At 41.9% G+C, this 19827-nt stretch overlaps 1 protein-coding gene across 1 annotated transcript in view; it reads right to left on the minus strand.

The window, feature by feature from the left end:
* Positions 1–782: 782 nt before the first annotated feature.
* The window catches only part of creb3l2 (cAMP responsive element binding protein 3-like 2), a 35584-nt gene continuing 16539 nt past the window's right edge, over positions 783–19827 (minus strand). Inside the window, exons 2-12 of the mRNA XM_080022765.1 lie at positions 18288–18537; positions 12792–13009; positions 12270–12348; positions 11756–11985; positions 9835–9981; positions 9606–9664; positions 9349–9417; positions 8527–8626; positions 7885–8014; positions 3913–4150; positions 783–2375 (exon numbers count right to left, since the gene is read on the minus strand). Of these exons, the coding sequence (XP_079878891.1) occupies positions 2300–2375; positions 3913–4150; positions 7885–8014; positions 8527–8626; positions 9349–9417; positions 9606–9664; positions 9835–9981; positions 11756–11985; positions 12270–12348; positions 12792–13009; positions 18288–18537 (1596 nt within the window). The 3' untranslated portion in view covers positions 783–2299. The remainder of the gene's footprint in view (positions 2376–3912; positions 4151–7884; positions 8015–8526; positions 8627–9348; positions 9418–9605; positions 9665–9834; positions 9982–11755; positions 11986–12269; positions 12349–12791; positions 13010–18287; positions 18538–19827) is intronic.

A 19827-nucleotide genomic window follows, 5' to 3' on the forward strand; every position in this document is an offset into this window, starting at 1 on the left:
GATGTAATATACATAAAACTTGCTGATACCACGGGGAACTCCCAACGACAACAAGCCAGAAGTCCATTCATTCCTATGGAGAGTCTGAGGTTTTATTTAAATCGGTCCTTCAAACTAAACATAATAAAGTCACGTATGTAAAATAACAATGTTATTCACGTTGGATATCACCATATTCATTATCAATAAAGCTAATTTTATATAAGTAAATTGCGTGATTTTATTTTTATTTTTTTGTGTTTGCATCTTGCAAACGCTACGGAAGTTTTCAACTCACATTCATGGAAAATGGTCAGTGTCCAGCTGAGCAAAGTACTCGCTGTTGCACTGGAAAAAACCATAACCTATATCAGCGGGACAGTTTATCTGACGGGCACCAGGGGGGCATCTGACACCCGGGTGCGATTGCGGATTCGGTGTGAATTAAGCCAGCAGAATTGTCATTGCGTGCAGGAAAAATACACCTGCCTCAGTTAGCTGTTAACTCTGTCTGTTATGACAGCCAAGGAGACAATTTAGATGTAATTTAGGCCAAAACAGTCTCCCCAATATCATATGTACAGCTGACAGACACAGCTGCACTTGAGGAAATCCATTACGCATAAATAAATAAATAAAAGATGAGGTGTATTTCAGTAAAACTCACACATGTTAAATGCTCATCCTTAATACCCATAAAAACAGACACTTTAAGGGCAAAAACCCAAAAAATTACCCAAAAAATTAAGCAAAGAGAATCAACCACTCGAGAGACTGAATGAATCACACGCTGCTACATCAAGTGCGGATGCAGAAAATAATCAGTATTCTGTTTTTATTAACAACTCATATTTACAAAAATAGATTTTTTTTCCTAGTAAGATTTTTTTTGGTGAATGCTGAAAGATACATAAATACTATTCGAGGACATGAAAGGAATATTTCCAAAACAAAGACAGTACGAAGTCATCGCAGTGTGTTTAAAACCACACATTCACAAACATCCATGCGGTTCCGTGTTTGGTGTTTTGGGCAGGGGTGGACCGCTGCCGCAGTGCTACTGGTTATCTCAAATCTCAGACAGCCAATAGAATATGCGCGCCTTTAACCCAAAAAACAGGCGTGGTCAGAAACGTGTCTGCGTCATGTTTGTGATGCAAAACCCAGACGCAGTTCATCCACTAGGGTGAGGATCCGACGGTCGGATGCGATTTCGGATTGGGTGTGAAGCTGGCTTAAGACCGCAAAAACTAAAGAAATGACAAAACTTAAAAAAAATGAAAGCCCTCCGTGCATGTGAGAGAACACGACCTAACAAGGAAGATTCAGTAGTCTGAACCTCTTTTTCTGTCTTGTATGGAAGTGAAATTCGACATGACAACTAGGCCAGTTATAGCGCTCATCATGATGTCCGCTGTACACCCAGGGGTTAGGTTTTGGTCTCAAGATGTGTCAGCAAAGGAACAACAAACGCCTTTGGTACATCTCCTCAATGTGGAAACACTGACATTTAAAAATTTTTTTAATTAAATAAAAAAAAAAACAAAAAAAACATTGGGGCTCCGAATAGACATCATCCAAAAGAATCAGCATTCCAAGCATGAACCAATTGGCGAGAAAAGAAATGCAAACATATATATAAAATAAAAAAAAGAATACAATACAATTAAAAACACCAAAAATATGGACATGAAATTAAAAGTATCAAAATGGCATGGTACGCATGACTAGAATAGGATAAAAACGGTTTCTGTTCAAATAAAAAGAACGACAACTACAAATATTAATAGCTCTTAAAAAAAGTTTCTATAAATACAGAAGTCCCCCCGCGCTCTCAGGTTTTGTCAGTGTCCTGTAAAAAGCCTCACATTTCCAAATTGAATTCACGTTCTACTGGGACTCACTACATTTGAGCTTATCAGGCCCCCTCCAGCCCCTCCCCCTGCAAAAGTAGCACAGTGCCTCAGCTGGGTGGATTGATATGGCTGAATAAGTATGACGAAAAGCTTTGACTTATGAGAAAATGTATTCAGTGCAATTTCACTTTTGAAAAAAAATAAAAAATAAAACAATTTTAAGGGGCAGCCAGTGCCCTATGTATATATATATTTTTTAAACGACTATTTTCCTTAATTTCCTTATTTATTTATTTTTTTACAGTTCTGTTTAAACAATTGTCACTTGCGAAAGAGAGGGATCTTTTTGCCCCAGGACACTGAACCGGTGCTCTGGAGACAGAAAGGTCAAAGGTCGGTGAAGAAAATACAAGAAAGGGGGAAAAAATACAATAAAAAAATACAATAAAAAAAGAAACGAGTCCTCAGGACGTCTCGTTGACCGTTCGCTCCAGCGCAATCACTTTACTGCTGCTGCTGCTGCTGCTGTGCTCCAGAGACCTGTGGAGGAGACAGGGAGGGGGTTAAGGAATGTGCATTCCAGAGCGAGCAGAGAAGACCACTATCTGCGAGCCCTGTTAAAGTGAAATGGGTGAGCTCTGTCTGAAGGGAGAGGCGCAAAGGGGGCCGCACTACGTTTTGTTTTTTAAACGTGCACACGGGGTTCAGAGGCCAGAGCGCCCTCGGACCTTGAACCACAGCGGTGCGTCTGGGGCGCTTGAACGGACACCAAATTGACAAAAAATTGGACGACACGCGGTGGCTCAGGAAGTTGAGCGGTTGAGCCACTAATCAGAGGATTCCTGGTTCGATCCCTTGCTCCTCCTGGTAGCATGTCGAAGTGTCCTTGAGCAAGACCCCGAACCGCTCTCCTTCAGCAGGTGTGTAAATGGCATGCACTTTAACATTTCACTGCATATATGTATGAAAGTATGTACAGTATGTGACAAATAAACCTCTTGAATCTTGAATCTTGCAAAGCACTTTCGGTAGTCGCAGGACTCGAAAAGCGCTATATAAATGCAGTCCATTTACCATTCATTATTTTATTTTATTTTCATTCAAAATTCGAATTCTTTTTGACTTTCTTTTCTGCAGTGAATGAAATTGAATAACTTTATTTTTCCATCACATCCAGGGGTTAACTTGGAGGGGACCTTTGGTAAATAGAAGAAGCGAACGAACGAGAAAATGAACCAAGTTCCACCAGCAGCTGCTACATTTTTTGCTGTGTGACTATTTGTGTATTTATGGTAATATTTGTATCACTCGTGATATATGGATGGATGCTGGATGGATGGATGATGGATAGATGGATGATGGATGGATGGGTGGACTGATGGATGGATGGATGATGGATGGATGCTGGATGGATGGATGATGGATAGATGGATGGATGGGTGGACTGATGGATGGATGGATGATGGATGGATGCAAGATGGATGGATGATGGATAGATGGATGGATGGGTGGACTGATGGATGGATGGATGATGGATGGATGCTGGATGGATGGATGATGGATAGATGGATGGATGGGTGGACTGATGGATGGATGGATGACGGATGGATGCTGGATGGATGGATGATGGATAGATGGATGGATGGGTGGACTGATGGATGGATGATGGATGGATGGATGATGGATGGATGAAGGATGAATGGATGGTGGATGGATGGATGATGGGTGGACTGATGGATGGATGTATGATGGATGGGTGGATGATGGGTGGATGATGGGTGGGTGGATGGATGGATGATGGATAGATGGATGATGGATGAGTGGACTGATGGATAGATGGATGGACTGATGGATGGACTGATGGACGGACTGATGGACGGATGGATGGACTGATGGACGGATGGATGGACTGATGGACGGATGGATGGACTGATGGACGGATGGATGGATGGATGATGGATGGGTGGACTGATGGATGGATGGATGGATGATGGATGGGTGGACTGATGGATGGATGGATGGGTGGATGGGTGGATGGATGGATGGACGCATTTGTTTGTGTGTGTTATGCCGTTACCTCTGCAGGTCCAGGAGCAGGTTTTTGGGAGCCTGCGTGTCGTTGCTATTGCTCCTGAACGGGGGGTGGGGCTCGGCGGCCCCGTCAGGCTCCACCCTGAGCTTCTTCTGTTCCGAGCGCCTCCATGCCGCCATGACGACAGCGGGCGTGTCCTCCCATTGGTCGGGATACTCCCCGCCCAGACCCAGCAGATGCGGCTGCTCCTCCTCATAGGTGGATAAAAGAGTTCTGGATTTCACTGGGGGAGGAGAGAGAGACAAAGAAAGACAAAATGTTCATGATTCGATAAGTTTATTTCAACTTATCCTGCCTTGTTGCGGGGGAAAGCCCCCACAAAATAGAGAAATAGCATTGAAAAGTCGTTGACACTAATTTGGCATTAATTATTTGTTTACTCACTTTTCTAAATTTTGGTCATTAAAAATAATGATGAAAATTGAACATGGAAATGATTAGAAACACATTTATTTGAAATAAATTCGTAAATAAAACCATGGCAGTATACAACATAAAATTGAATATATTTATACATGTATTAAAGAAACGGGCATGAGCGGTAACCATTAAGACAGATGTCCATGTACAGTCGCTATTGTGCGAACACAGTAAGGGGGGTAGAGTGAGTATGTGTGTGTGTGTGTGTGTGTGTGTGTGCGCGCATGTGTGTGTGTACGGGGGGATGTTATCCTTACGTGTGGTGGACAATGTGACTGTTATGTTATCTTATGTTCTATTTATAGACTGATCTGACTGTAGGACAATAAACCTAACAAACAGCCTTCATGGGAAAACCAATGGAAATATGAGGACAATAAAACATTCAAATCTACGCGTACACACACACACCAGCCCCACTCTGTCTTTCATACGCTAAGTATCAACCCTCCCACACGTTTGTGTGTGTGTGTGTGTGTGTGTGTGTGTGTGTGTGTGTGTGTGTGTGTGTGTTTGCATGATCAGGTCATCTCTTTTAATAGGCTTATTATCTGTGTTGACAATACTCTTCTGACCGCTTTTTTAATATGTGCGTGTGTGTGTGTGTGTGTGTGTGTGTGTTTTTGAGTGGTGTGTGTGGGCGCGAGAGGAGAGGATGCGGCCAAAGGTCAACCATCCTAATCAGGCTCGGTCGCTTTTATTACGTCGTTGTAGGAGGAGTGCGATGGTTAGAGATGATGTTCTAATGGGCCTGCCAAGCTCTTTAACCTGACAATGACAGCGTAGGTGTGTGTGTCTATTTAAAGGTCTTATGTGAGACAGTATAAACAAGATACAACAACGTGTGTGTGGATAAATGGTATACACCTGAATAGCAACTAGGCTTGGGCAGATTTACGATTAAATCATCTATCGGCGATCGACTATCGATCGCGATTGGCATTGATGAAAGACAGTTTGTTTTTTTTTCATCCGCCAGGAGAAACCCAACATTGAAACGGTCTAAGTGCAGTTAACCGTGTTCTGAAACTGGAGCAGAGAGGGAGAGAGGGAGTGGAGGCTCTCGCCCTCTCCGCCCAGAGCTGTGGAGTAACCACTGGTGATCGGATCTCACTTTCCCGCTCTACAGGCCGCTGTAGAGACGTTAAAAGGAAAAAAATAAAAGAAAAGGCACATGGACCCTCTGCTTCTAGGCATTTTGCTGCTCTGGGCAAACGGAGCAGCACGGCGGAGCGCTGATCACGGGCGCCCTGATGATGCGCTCCACTGTGCGCACATGGCGGGGGCGCCGGGGATACGTTCATCATGAATATGCATGCCTTGCCCAGACAACCTGCTACCTCGACGCCCATTACTGCTTAAAAAAAAAAACCAAAAAAAAAAAAACGCACCTGATAAAAAGGGCACCATGGGGTCCATGGGGCATCAAGGGACAAAGGGGCAGGTTCTCGGGCACCCTCGGTCTTCGCACGTACCTTCCGCTCAATCTAAAGACCTTGTGATTATAATACACGTGCTGCTCACTTCATGACCGAGCTGCATTCCTAGGACCAGGTTGTTAGGCAAATTGGTCGATAAGCGAGGACCCGTGTTATTTCACGGTAAGGGGGCGTGGCCATTGTGAACACTAGTGTAGTGAATACTGACAGACTGCAGGAACGATGATGAGATGTATATAGTATATATAGTGTTTTTAGTATATATAGTGTATATCGTGTATATAGTGTATATAGTGTATATAGTGAATATAGTGAATATAGTGAATATAGTGTATATAGTAAATATAATGTATATAGTATAGTGTATATAGTGTATATCGTGTATATAGTATATATAGTGTATAAAGGGTGATGCGTGATGAGATGCTTGACACTGAGACGCCACGCCCGCAGCACGCACACTGCTGTATTGTACTCAGCGTACAATACAGACTGGTCAGAGAGCTGATCGAAAGTCCGAACGGTGGTTCAACAGGTAGGTCATTAAGTGAAGAGTACCTCTGTGTGTGTGTGTGTGTGTATATATATATATATATATATATATATATATATATATATATATATATATATATATATAAATATAATCTCATAGAGAAAGATTTTGATTTAATTTGTTTCCTTGTATGAAAAATGAAAGACATAAACGTGTTTTTTTTTTTTATTTCCTCCAGACAGTGATGCACGGCGGCTCCCATGCCTGTTTTTTTATTTTAGATCTATTTAGTTTTGTTTGTTTCCTACATGTATGAAACTAAATGTTTAAACTCAACTGAGTGTAGGGACTGTCCCATTCCATCCTGTTCCAAAAAAACTCCACGTTGCTTTCCCCTGCTATGGGACTTCATTGAGTAACAACTGGATGTTTTTGTGTAAATACTTTACTTGTCAGTAATAAATCCTGCACTTCTGGAACGGGGAGACCGCCTATTGCCACATTACATTACGTTCTAGACCCCCACCCACTGATAAAATCGTATATTGGGGATCTCTGCCTCTCAGCGATCGCCCAAGCCTCATCATCACCAGCATTACCAGGACAAAAGGGTCGTCAGGAGAACATTTAGCGTCCTCATGAAAAAGCGTTGATTTTCAATTTTTTTTTGTTGTTTCTATAATTTATTTTGTTGACTTCTTTTTTAATGTTTTTCAAGTGTTTGTCTCGTTGACTATAAACTAGTGATGCAGGTGTTGTGAGCGATTTGTTTGTTGTTGTGACCAAGTTTTTAGTTGCGAACAAATCGTCTAAATGACTCAGGAGTCGTGAGCGTCCCAGACACGTTGATGTTGTTGTAGAGAGAGGAGAAATATTGAAAACAACAGCGATTTAAATGATTTTTGATGATAAGTTTTATGTCTGAAATACATTTTTACCTAATACCTAACACTTTTAAGCTCTGGATACACTTTAGGTTAAACAAGGTTTTGCAGTTAAAAGGTATAAAAAAAAAACTAACTAAATATAATTGAAATGTGACCTACAACTGTAACTGTTGAACTTGGTGAGTTGGGTGTGTTTGTACTATATTGCATTACTTCTACTTGTTCTTTGTTCTTGTTCTAAAACGTGTCTTGGTCAATAAGCAAATCCAACAGCAGCTCTCAGAGGTATAATGGAGGCTCATATAAAAAGCATTTCAATCGATTGCACTCTTAACAAAAACATTTCCATGTAGTTTTCTATGGAAAGGCCTGTGTAGCCGCGCGGAGTTGAAAAAAAGTGTGAGACTTGCCTCTCAAATGAAAACAGCCCTGCCCGAATGACGGATGCACCCACCACGATTCCCAAATCAATAAATAATTTTCACAGAATCTAACGATTCTCACAACTGAGAGCCGAACAGACTCTGATTCTGGTTACACTGACTTAATAAAATGAACAAAGAGTCTGAAAAAATGCAACAAATCTTTTTTTCCGGAGTCATGCTGAAAGAGCTGAATCTCCATAAAGAGTCTAACTTCCCATCACTATTGTAAAGCTATACCGGTGTGTGTGTTTGTGTGTGTGTGTGTGTGTGTGTGTGCGCAAATGCATGCCTACCTGTGGCTGTGTAGGACTCTTTGACAGCCAGTTGTTTGGCGGCCTGGCCGCTCTCACTGATGGTGGAGCTGGGGGACAGACTGCTGGGGTAGAAATTACCCAGGAACACTGCAAAGCACAACACCACCACCTGAGAGAGAGAGAAAGAGAGAGAGAGAGAGAGAGAGAGAGAGAGAGAGAGAGAGAGAGAGAGAGAGAGAGAGAGAGAATAGTCACAACGTTTCAGTAACAGCAAGACCAAGCAAAAACTATAGTCAAACACACACATACTCCTGTACTGGTATCAAAGTGAGTTCCAAGTAAATACACCTGGTAAGTGAGGACACATGTTTCAGGTACACTTCTAAACCAAAAAATAGTCAATTGAGAGACAAGTATAGTAAACCACGCATGCCGCACACACACACGCGCATGCAAATGGTAAATCAATTATAAATCAAACAGAATGCTAAGCAGCTTATTAAGGATGGAAGCAGGTGTATGCAAATTGAACAGTTTAATCAATCTTTCATCAAATCCAATTTCCTGTTAGGTGCAAATGCGCGCGCGCACACACACACACACACACACACACACACACACACACACACACACACACACACACACACACACACACACACACACACACACAGTCAGTGGTACCATTAGGCATGAAGATGTCTGCGTGCCAGCGACTCTGCAGGACCTGGAGACCTTGCCAGCCACCACCGCCTGCAGAGACTGCAGCTGCTGTAGCAGCGACCTGGGAGACAGAGAGACACACATGTTACGCTTGTTACACACAAACACACACACACACACACACACACACACTCCAAAACGCATGTGCACATAAGGACGCTGCAGAAGCTTGCATCTCTGAGGGGCACCTTCAAGATCTCCATTACTCAAGGTCATGGACGCGCAATCGCTGGCAGAAATGGGCACAGGTTTGGTGCATTTAGCTGTGACAAAACTGTTAGCACAGATTAAATACAATATAGCTGCGACTACAGCTACAATTAATACACTTCAACAGGTGCGCGCACACACACACACACACACACACACACACACAGACAGTTCATCCATGTATCATGAGCACAAGAAGCATCACGTACTTGAGGCACTGAGCTTGACTTTGGGCATTTTAAATGAAGAAATAACCTCCCACCCCCATGTACAGAACAGAAGACTGCTTTCCCATGAGGTTTTCGTGAGATTTGTTGCAAATTTAATATTAAAAATGACGAAGGGACGTTGTCCAGTTGTCTCTTCCATGGCTATTATAACATTAATAGACATGAAAGCCTTTTAAAAAGGGTGGTAAAAAAAAACTGCGCCAGGTGCCATATCTCAACGTATATAGGTCAAGTCACCTAAGAGCGAGGAGATGAGAGTTTATGAACTCAGTTTATAGAATGAGTATTATAGGATGCATATGTATATTTCAGCGTCTATTTATGTTAATTTTTGGGGTCTTACTTGTTGGTGCATTCCAGGTTTTCCACCTTCCTGCGCAGCTCACTGTTTTCATTGGAGCATGTCTCCACCCTGTGGTCAAAGATTGGTACAGCGTTAGTTGTTAAAAAAACAACTAAAAAACAAAGGGTAAGGTGTTTCTGACATACAAATAGTTGTTATAAAATATTATTCATATCATCCATATATGACAGCCAGTTTATTTGTGTGGGCATCTCCATCTCATGGAAAGTATGACGAGGAAGAAAAAGACAACTTACTTCTTCTCCAGGGCGTCCATGTACTCTTTCTTCTTTCTGCGGCTCTCCTGAGCAGAGATCTAAAAAATAAATAAAGAAAGAAAGACAGAGAAATAAAGATAACGGGAGATAATGTAAGAAAGAAAGAAACAATCATTTCTTTCAGTTGAGTTTCAATTGAATTGATTGACTGTTAAATTACATTTTTTTGTCTCTGTGTGACTCTGCGTGCGTGCGTGCGTGTGCATACCTTGTTTTTAATCTTCCTGCGGATCTTCTTCAGGGCCTTCTCCTCGGCCTTGGTCAGGGGCAGCTTTGTGGGCACGGGGTAACCCTCTGCAACCAGTGTGCGGCGCTCCTCCTCGGTCAGCATCAAAGGTCCGGACCCCTGAAGCTTCTGGAGAGCCAAAGAGAAAGAAGCAATTAATAATGAGTCATTTCCATTTCAACCAGGCATTAGGTCAGTGTTTTGATTTCCAAACTCCACTCAAAATGATAAGCAATGGAAACTAGCCTTTGTGTTGCAAGATCAAAATTGCAAGGCTGCCCTAATTAATCCAAATCATCAGTTCTAGAAATAACAGCAACTCTATGTTCATCACAACGAGTTTCAGCCCTGAAAGTGACGACTGTGCTTAGTGATGACGAGTTTGATTCTTCTTTTGAGATTCTGTCATAGACGAATCGCTCAGTTAAAAGAGTCATTTTATTTTTTAGACTTTGTTCATTTGATTCAGTTGGTTTACTGCATGATGAACAAGAGTTAATTATTTTCAGTTTGTGAATTGAAGATCCACTCCATCGTCCACTCTTTTGCCAGAGTGGCTCCTGACTCCTGAGACATTTAAAAAAAATTGTTCACTACAAACAAATTGTCTCGAGTCTTGCATCACTAACTAACAGTTGGCCATGATAATAAGCACAGTTAGCACAGTTGTTTCTGACGTTTTTAGTAGTTAACCGCATGGTAGTGTGCCGTGGGATTATTTAATTGTAAAAAGTGTTCTGTGGTAAAAAATGGTGGGGAAACACTGCCTACATCCATCTATCTTTCTATCTATCATTTAACTATTGCATTGATATAGATAGTACCATAATAACACTAAAAGTCAGACAACTAAAATGTAACAGCTGCTGGTGGAACTTCTGTTTCTCAAACTGTGGCAGAAAAAAGGTTGGGAAACACAGCATTAGGCTAATGAGACACTTGATATTGATATTTTGATATTGATATATTTAACTATCTACATGTATCTTTTACTATTTTTTGGGTCAAAGAGTCAACACCTTTAGAACAAAAAACAATAACAAAATGTAGCTGCAGACAGCGATGCACGGGGCCCAGGATAGTCGCCTTAGTGACAAATTATAGTTTTCAGAGTTCCTGTCAAACGCATCACCACTTCCTACCGAAACAAATTCCAAATTTCCAAGTTCCCACAGAACACAGCATCAGTTCCTGCTGTCTTTTGTCTTGACCCAGCGCAGATCCTGTGCAAAGCAACCAATACACCCCAATGGATTCTCAAGCGCAGCGCATTGCGCACCGCGCCTCATGCAAAAGCCCCCCCAGAGCCACAACCTGCACATATATAACAAATTGGACGATGATGTTAAGCACCCTGTCCCACCACCCCCATCCCCACCCGCTCCGCCAACTCCGGTCCCTTTGTTTGGCTACTTCCGGCACATGGGCTCCGCTTCCTTCTAAAAAACGTTTTATCACTTATTCCTCAAATATAGACCGATGTGGATCAAACTTGGACCACAAAATGTCTGGACTGCCCCGAATAAGAACGCTTCATTCGCCTCCGTGGGTTCAGCAGTTCCTGTGCGCCAGGCACTTTCAGCCGGAAAATAGATATATCAATAATAATAATAAAAATCTAAACAAAAACAATAGGATTAGGATAGGCACTAATCAAATCTTATTTACATGATGATTCCATGCACTTTTGGAACTACTTTATATTTATTTCATTAGCTAGAATTTACTTATTATCTTTGTATGTACTTTGCTTTTATCACTATTATCATTATTACAATCACAAGTGATAACTATACCAACTGCTACTATAACTTTATTCTATAACAACTGCAACGTTTCTGTTTTGTTTTAAATTGACCAAAATACCCCCGAACCCCACTTTTCAGCTGGCTGTGGTACTAACATGTGGTGCGGTGAGCAGGGGGGAGTTGGACAGGGAGGAAGGAGCCCGGGATGGCGCTGCTTTGAGAGGGCTCTGGGAGGGCGCTGGGGAGGAAGCCGGCGAGGGTCCGGGGCTGGTCGGGGACGGCGGGCAGGAGAGGCCGGGTGCGGCGTGCACGGGACTCTGGCTGCCCTCCGAGTCACTGCCGTGGGAGCTGGGAGGGGTGGGGGGCATGTGGAGCACCTCCAGTCCTGAAGTGAGCGGAGAGACAGAGAGAGAGGGAGAGAGAGAGATCGATGTTAAATTAAAAACAATATATAGCACCTAAACAGGGAAAATAAAATGTGATTAAGCTCCGTAGACGGCCAGCAGGGGACGGCAATACATCAAACAGCCACAAAGCATTGTGGTGACCTTTCCTGGCATGGAGAGCGGTGGGACCAGAGAAAGGATGGAAGGAAAAAAAGGTATTTCCACAGACAGTGAGTCAGTTAGAGAGAGGCAGAGAGAGAGAGACAGACATGAGTCGTCTGACCTTTGGGTGAAAGGTTGAGAAACTGGTCAACTTCGTGAGGCTCCAATTTGATCTGAGGGATCACGTTCTCCTCCTTGATCTGGAGAAAGAAACAGACGTAGGCAGGCGTGCACACACACACACACGCACACACACACACACACACACACACACACACACACACACACACACACACACACACACACACACACACACACACACACACACACACACACACACACACACACACACACACAGCAAAGGGGTTTAGAAAGACAATTCATTTAATGTCTTTCTGAAGCTATATTTTTATATTCTATGGAAATGCATAGTACTTATATATAAAATCTACTGTATACCTACTGTATAAAATATATACAGTAGGTGAGTACTTATGTCCACACTATAATACATATGTGTTGACGGTAATGGGCGTGAATACTGTATGCATATGGATGTATGGTCACCTCAATATTTATACTGTACATCCTATTTATTTTTTGTATGATATATATGATAAATCCTCCCCCATCATCCCGTCACCTTGATAGGCTTTCCCTGGCTCTGGGTGCTGACTGCAGTTTGCGCCGGGGCTGAAGCAGGGGCCACAGCGTCCCTTGGGCCCCCCTGAGCTACTGCCGCTCCTTCCACCAGAGCGAGGGTCAAGGCGGGGAGGAGAGATGGGGCCTCACACAGGAGGCTCTCAATGGCCTCCTCCTGCTCCATGGCCCAGTCCCCAGCGTCCCCCACGTCCGACTCCCCTGGAGGAGACAGGAGGGCATCATTGGTATTTATAATACGTCAGGCACACTTAATGTTAATGACGTTGGCAGAGAAGTCAATTTATGATCTTAAAATTGACATCATAAACTGATCTGGGACAATTTTGTTGCCCAATGATCCAATGATGTTAAGAGTTTTCATCTGATGTCTCAGCTTAAATCCTGTAAAGTCATGAAGGGTTTTCATTTTCATAATGTTTATAGCACAACGGCGCTTTACTTTTGAGAAACTTACCACTGCTGCAGCTTCTCACTGTGCTTAAATGCAGACCAAACAAGCTTTTGAAAAAAATGATAAATGTCCATTTTGAAAATGGGTGTATTTTATGAATGATAGCATAATGTTTTATTAATTTACTTGCTGCAGTACATCCTACAGCAGGTTCTTACTAGGAAGCGTTGAGGCTTTCCGTTTCTAGTCTAGACGTTAGCACAGCTGTGGCCAAAACAGCTGATTTGCGGAAGTGTAAAAGAGTCAATGAGACCCTGACAAACATGCTAAAATGCAGTTTTAGATTTTTTTTCAGTATTACATAAGGACATTTTTAAGGCTTAAACATTTGCCCCATTGGACTGTATTCAAGCACAGTGAGAAGATGCAGCAGAGTGGGAAGTTTCTCAACAGTACAGCATTGTTAACACTTAAAAATGACAGAATCCAACATTTTAATAAGGCCTGGTTAAAAAATAGTGAAACTATAACTAAGTGATCTGCCTGGATCCACCCCGCGGCCCTCACATCCCCTCTCGCTCCGCTTAAAAATCATTTTAAACGGAAACTGGAAAATATGGCGGAGAGAGTAGGAGCATAGTTAACTGGGGGAAACAAGCAAAGAAGATGAAAAGGAAATAAATAAAATGCAAGGCAAAGTTGAAGAACAACCTGTAATGGAAGAAATCTCTGAACATGAGGGTACTCCATTACCGAATATCTGGAGCAACTACTAAACACCAAACTCGAGTTGCCTGAACAAACTTATCTCCAGATCCAACGAGCTCACAGAACCCTCCCCTAAACACTTTCTACAGCTTCACCTACCACACGCCGCACGAACACGTGGGGTGTTCAGAGACCTCCAGCACAGAGGCACAGTCAACGCAGTTGTAGATACCAGTTTATTGTAGAGAGAGGGCTAGTTGGAATAAGCCCAGGAGCAGATGGACATGTGTCATGACAAGGGCTCCTCTCCTGAGTGTGTGTGGGGATGGGGGTTTTACCTGTTGCTCGTTAGACCAACCAATGAGCCACAGGTACACCCACACCACGGTGGCAAACAAATCTTCTTTGATTGTGGTTAACAAATTACATATGTGGGAATCAAAAATGTGCTGAAGGCAAAAGGAATCCAGACGCCGCTCGCAAAAATACAGATGCATTGGAACAACAGAGTGAAGGCGCATGAAAGCGCTAGGGAAGCCGCACGGGACATGAAGGGAAGAGGCTGCGCGGTGGACGTACCAGGCAACGACACCGAACCTGCGGCGGAAGGGAGGATACAAGGAGGAGTGTCGGAGTGGCAGAGTGGCAGCGAGGGAAGGGGAAAGAAGACGAACGGGACACAGCACACTGAGTGAGAGAAAAACTATTGCGGCTCAGAAAAAAAAAAAAAAGGCATTGTTAAGGATTAAAACAACATGACCGGGTGAAGGAGAAGGGACGATAAAAAGCATATAAACAGACAGACTTTTCGACAAAGAATATTTGTTTGTTGCATTGCATGAAACTCCATCCACATACTGGATTGAAATGACTGATACAGAAAATGGATCCACAGCGGAAGGACTTTCATCAGTTTATATAATACATTAAGAACCGACTGAGAGAGGTGGAGTTATTTAAGTTGGACACGTCCATGCACTGTGGAACCCCACGAGTTGGGTGTAGTTCTAGGTCAAGGGAGGGGCCCTCTTTAGAGATGAGATGATTTCCCCTGCGCCCAACAACGGGGATTTGGGGAGGAATGAACAACGACCCCATATTTGGAAGTCCACTGCATTTTTGGTTTGTGTTGAGTTGATAACTGTTCATGTTTATTTCGTTCAGAACTGTTTGGGAGTGCATTTTCGAGGAGTAGCAAAACATAAAGTTGACTAACAAGATGAAGATAATGTCAGTGAACGTAAAAAGGAGGACGCAGAAAAGTTGTAATATTAATATCACGCACAACTCAATTTGATTATGAAAAGGAGCCTCAATTTGTGGAGGGGATCAAAAGTGTTATAAATCACAGTATGGACAACAAGTCTCAAAAGAACCAAAATGCAGTGAACAAGATTTGTTAATATGTCACTAGAAGAGATGGGAACGACAGATATATGGAGAAACCTACATCCTTTGGAAAAAGGTTTTACAAGGTACTTGGCAGCTCATAAAGACCATTCAAGGATAGACTATTTTTTTATGAATGTAGATGATGCAGATGTGTGGGACCATTAAAAATATGCCTAAATAACAGAAAACGAAACACAGTACGGAGACTCAATGTGGGAACATTGAATAATAAACAAAGAAGGGAGAAGGCAAAAGCAGAAATAACAACATACATAGAGGAAAACCAATACTATGGGATGCCGTGAAGGTGGTCATTAGGGGAAAATTGATTGAAAAAGAAAAAGGCTTAAATTAGAGTCAGACAGAAAATACACTGAACGATTAAGGGAATTGGAGCAGGATTATCAGAATACAAATGATCCAAAGATATATCAACAAATCAAGACCTTTAAAACAAAGATAAATGACATACTGCTGATGCAGATGAAGTTGAAAAGGAACACGTTTCTGAAACCGAACTGCTATGAAGCAGGCTCGAGGGCCACTAAACTGTTGGTGGAACGTGTATGTAAACAATAAACAAACTATAATATACATAGAATCAGACTCTCACAAAGTGAGTAAACATCCATAGCAGAGGATAGAGAGAAAATCTTTTGGAGACATTAAAAGTTACTATATACACAAGGAGCAGGTGAAAGATGCAATAAATACATAAAAAAATTATTAATCTCCAGGTGGTGATGGATACCCCGCAGAGTGGTAGAAGATGTTCAGGGAGGAGCTGGCACCACTACTCCTGGCCTCTTCAAAATAATTAAATACCGCCATTATGGACTGAAGCAATTGTTTCACTCAACCCAAAACAAGGAAGGGATAAGGAACACTGTGGGAATTATAGGCCAATGTCAGTACTAAATGTAGACTATAAAATATATACAACAATTATTTCTAAAAGATGGACCACCTTTATAAACAGGATTTATAAACGTCAAACACTCAGTAATATCAGAAGAACCCCACATATTCAAGCAAGCACAAAGAACAAAACAAAGTTCTGTGCGTTGATGTGGAAAAAGCGTTTGAACGCGTAAACTGGAAATTTATATATACTGTGTTAGAACGATTCGGATTTTGCAGTAAATCCATCCAATGCATAAAGACATTATAGCCCACTGCTAGAATTAAAATAAATGGAAACCTGATCGACAAATTTAGTTTACAGAGGTCAACTTGGCAAGGACGTTGTCTATCACCCACTCTCTTTGCTCTCTTTATAGAGCCTTTGGCACAAGCAATCAAAAAAACATAACTTAAGGGAGTTATGGTAAATGGCATGGAACTTAAAATAGGGCTTTTTGTTGATGACGTCATAGCCTTCCTCGAACAATTGAATAAATCGCTTCCTTTACTGGTGAAACTACTAGAAACATATGGACATCTATCGGGATATAAAATCAATATTTCAAAAACACAAACACTAACACAACACACACACACACACACACAAACAAATTAACTACACTCCATCAAAAGTGATCCAGGAACCATTTCATTTCAATTGGAATCTAAAGAAAATGTAATATCTGGGGGTTACCATTACGAAAGGACTATCTAAAGTACACAAAGCAAACTATAATAAGATAAATCAAGAGATACAAAAGGACATTGAAAGATGGTCTAGAGAAACAGGTCTACCACCAGATTGTAACTCAACAATTCAGACCATCAGAATCAATGTTACCTTGGCTTTTTTTATTTATTCCGATCCCTACCTGTAGAGGTCCCTCAAACCCAATTTGTGTCCCAGGCCACAGGTTTATTTGGGGAGGTAAAAAGCCTAGAGTCATTACCAAAAGACAGAGGGGGTATGGGGTCTCCCAAAACCGAAAGAATACTTTTATGCTGCCCAGTTATTGTATGTTGGTGCAAACCAGATTACACAGCAAAATGGAAAAAAATGGAAAAAGAGTTTGGAAAATATCCAATCCAGAATATTATTGGAGACAAAGAAACATACAAGAACATTTTTAAAAATCATATGGACTCATATGGATGGAAATTACATTGTTTACTCTAGAATTATGGTTCAGAATAATAGAAAATTACAGAATAAAGAAAGATGCAAATTTGCTCAAATGGATTGCATTTGATAGTCATTTTAAACTGGCCGGGTATGATAAAGGATTCAAACAGTGGGTAACCAAGGGAATCACGGATGAAGGATGGGTAGCTGGAGAGTTTCCAGAATATGAAAGATACATGATGATGAAGCATGAATTCTATAGGTACCCACCCTAAATAAATCAAAAGGGACCCTCCGTGGGAGTGAATGGTGTGATCCAAATGATAATCAGTTTGTACAAAGGAACAAAAACTAGAATTATACCTTCGATGTATCAATTAATGACAAATAAGTATTCAACCAAATATATAAAAGCAAAATGGGAGTGAGTTCAACATAAACATTTTAGATGATGATTGGAAAAACATGCAGACATACATTAAACAGCCACCAATTCACATAGAGGGAATTCCCTTGGAAGACATTTGATCCGGCTTTTTATCATGCCCAAGATCAACAGTAAAACATTAAAACTAAACATAAATATACCATGCTGGAGAGAGTGTGGAGTATTAGATGCGGATCACTCACATATATTTCAGTAATTCAACAAAATATTAATGTTTTGGAAAAGGCTTCACTAAATGTGGCAAAAGATACTAGGACATGATATCCCTATGATTTACATGGTACTCTATCTGTGCATTTTTACTGAAGAAAATGTATGAAAAACGTAAAAAAGCGGAAACGGATTAAATTGGTGAAACTGAGAATGGATGGACTACTGAAAATGTAACTTTTCCCGTATTGTTTTTAGGTTTGTTCGTTTGTTTGCACGTTGGTTGTATAAGTTAAAGAATGTTGAAATCCCCAATAAAAACGAAAGTGTAATGGGTGCAGCCCGACGAAGACACACTTACCCGCCTCACTGCCTTGCTCCCCGTTGAGGTGGGACAGCGGTGACTGGGGTCTGCTGTCCCCACACAGGGAGTAGCTGTGCTCGGCCGTGATGTGGGGCGGCAGGGGAGAGCACGGGGACAGGTCGCAGCCGGCGCCGTCCTCGCCCTCCATGGCCTCCACCCCGTCACGCACGCCTGACAGGAAGGGGTCGCTGAGCAGCTGGCCCAGCAGGGCGTCGTGGGACAGGTCATCCAGCAGCTCGGAGAAGTGCTGCGGGGAGAAGTACGTTAGTATCAAGTATTTTGACGTTTTGTCCCAATATGTGTGTGTAATCAACACCCACGAATAAAGCAGTCACCATTATCACGATGGCAACATATTTGAGCTGACCACGGGTTATTTTGTGATATCTACGCCAATGATTTGTCATGTGAGGCTTGGTGCGTTACCATACAGACAATCGGCCTTAAAAAAACCTTAAGTCTGAAAAATGGAAAACATTTTGAAAAAAAAAACAGATACAGTGGTACCTCGACTTACGACTAATCCAAGTAACGAGTAGCGATAGTCGCGAAAATTTGTATCGACTTGCGACCAACCGCTCCAGGATACAACCGTGGAAATTTGCAGTTGGTGCGTCGCGGCCAGTCAGCAGTCAGTCAGCGGGCGACCCACATCGTGTGTGCACGTAGTTCGTGGCTTATCCATATTTTCTTCATATTTACTGTGTTTGTGCTGTGTATTTTGTTTATTTTCACCCTTCATGATTTCATAATTTATATGGGAAAAATTGCTTCGACATACGACTGTTTTAACATACGACCGCTCTTATAGAACGAATTACAGTCGTAAGTCGACGTACCACTGTATACAGAAATGGTCAAAAAAATGGAACATAAATAGCCAAAAAATTATATACAGATGTTTCCACTGGGTTAAGGCTAATTAACCGTCTACAAAATGTTTAATTCTTCTGTAAAAAGGTATTATTACATGTATTATTACTCTTATAAGCTCATATTTTGATAGAAACAATGGCTGGCAATTACTACAAAATATGAAATTGATTATACCTTGTGTAGTGTGGGGATGGTGTGGTTTAAGCAGCCACACCTGTCTTGGGTCTAAGTAACTGGGCCCGTGATCAGGGTGGCTGGACGCCTGTTGCCCGTTAGAGCAATCAACGGGCAACAGGTAAATCACCCCTCCACAACACACAGAGGTGGAGAGCCTCTCTCAAGACATGTGGCCATCTGCTCCCGGCTTGTTACATCTTTCCACTCTCTACAATAAACTGGTGTGTTCACATCTGTGTCGGAGGGTCCTGAAAACGGGGAACTGAAACACACCTCCAGCGACAGATATAATTTTCATATTAAAAATGACTATGCTTACTGTCTGGGATTGTTATTATGCAAGATTTATTTTGGGGGAAATTGAAAGCTCGTAAATACAGGTATGGCGGTGGTGGGATAGCGATGTTCATTCATCCCGTGAACACACACACACACACACACACACAAAAGTGTGAAGAAGAAGAAGAGGAATGTTAAATAGCAA

Source organism: Zeus faber (assembly GCF_960531495.2).
Source record: "Zeus faber genome assembly, chromosome: 21".
In the NCBI taxonomy this organism is placed as follows: domain Eukaryota; kingdom Metazoa; phylum Chordata; class Actinopteri; order Zeiformes; family Zeidae; genus Zeus; species Zeus faber.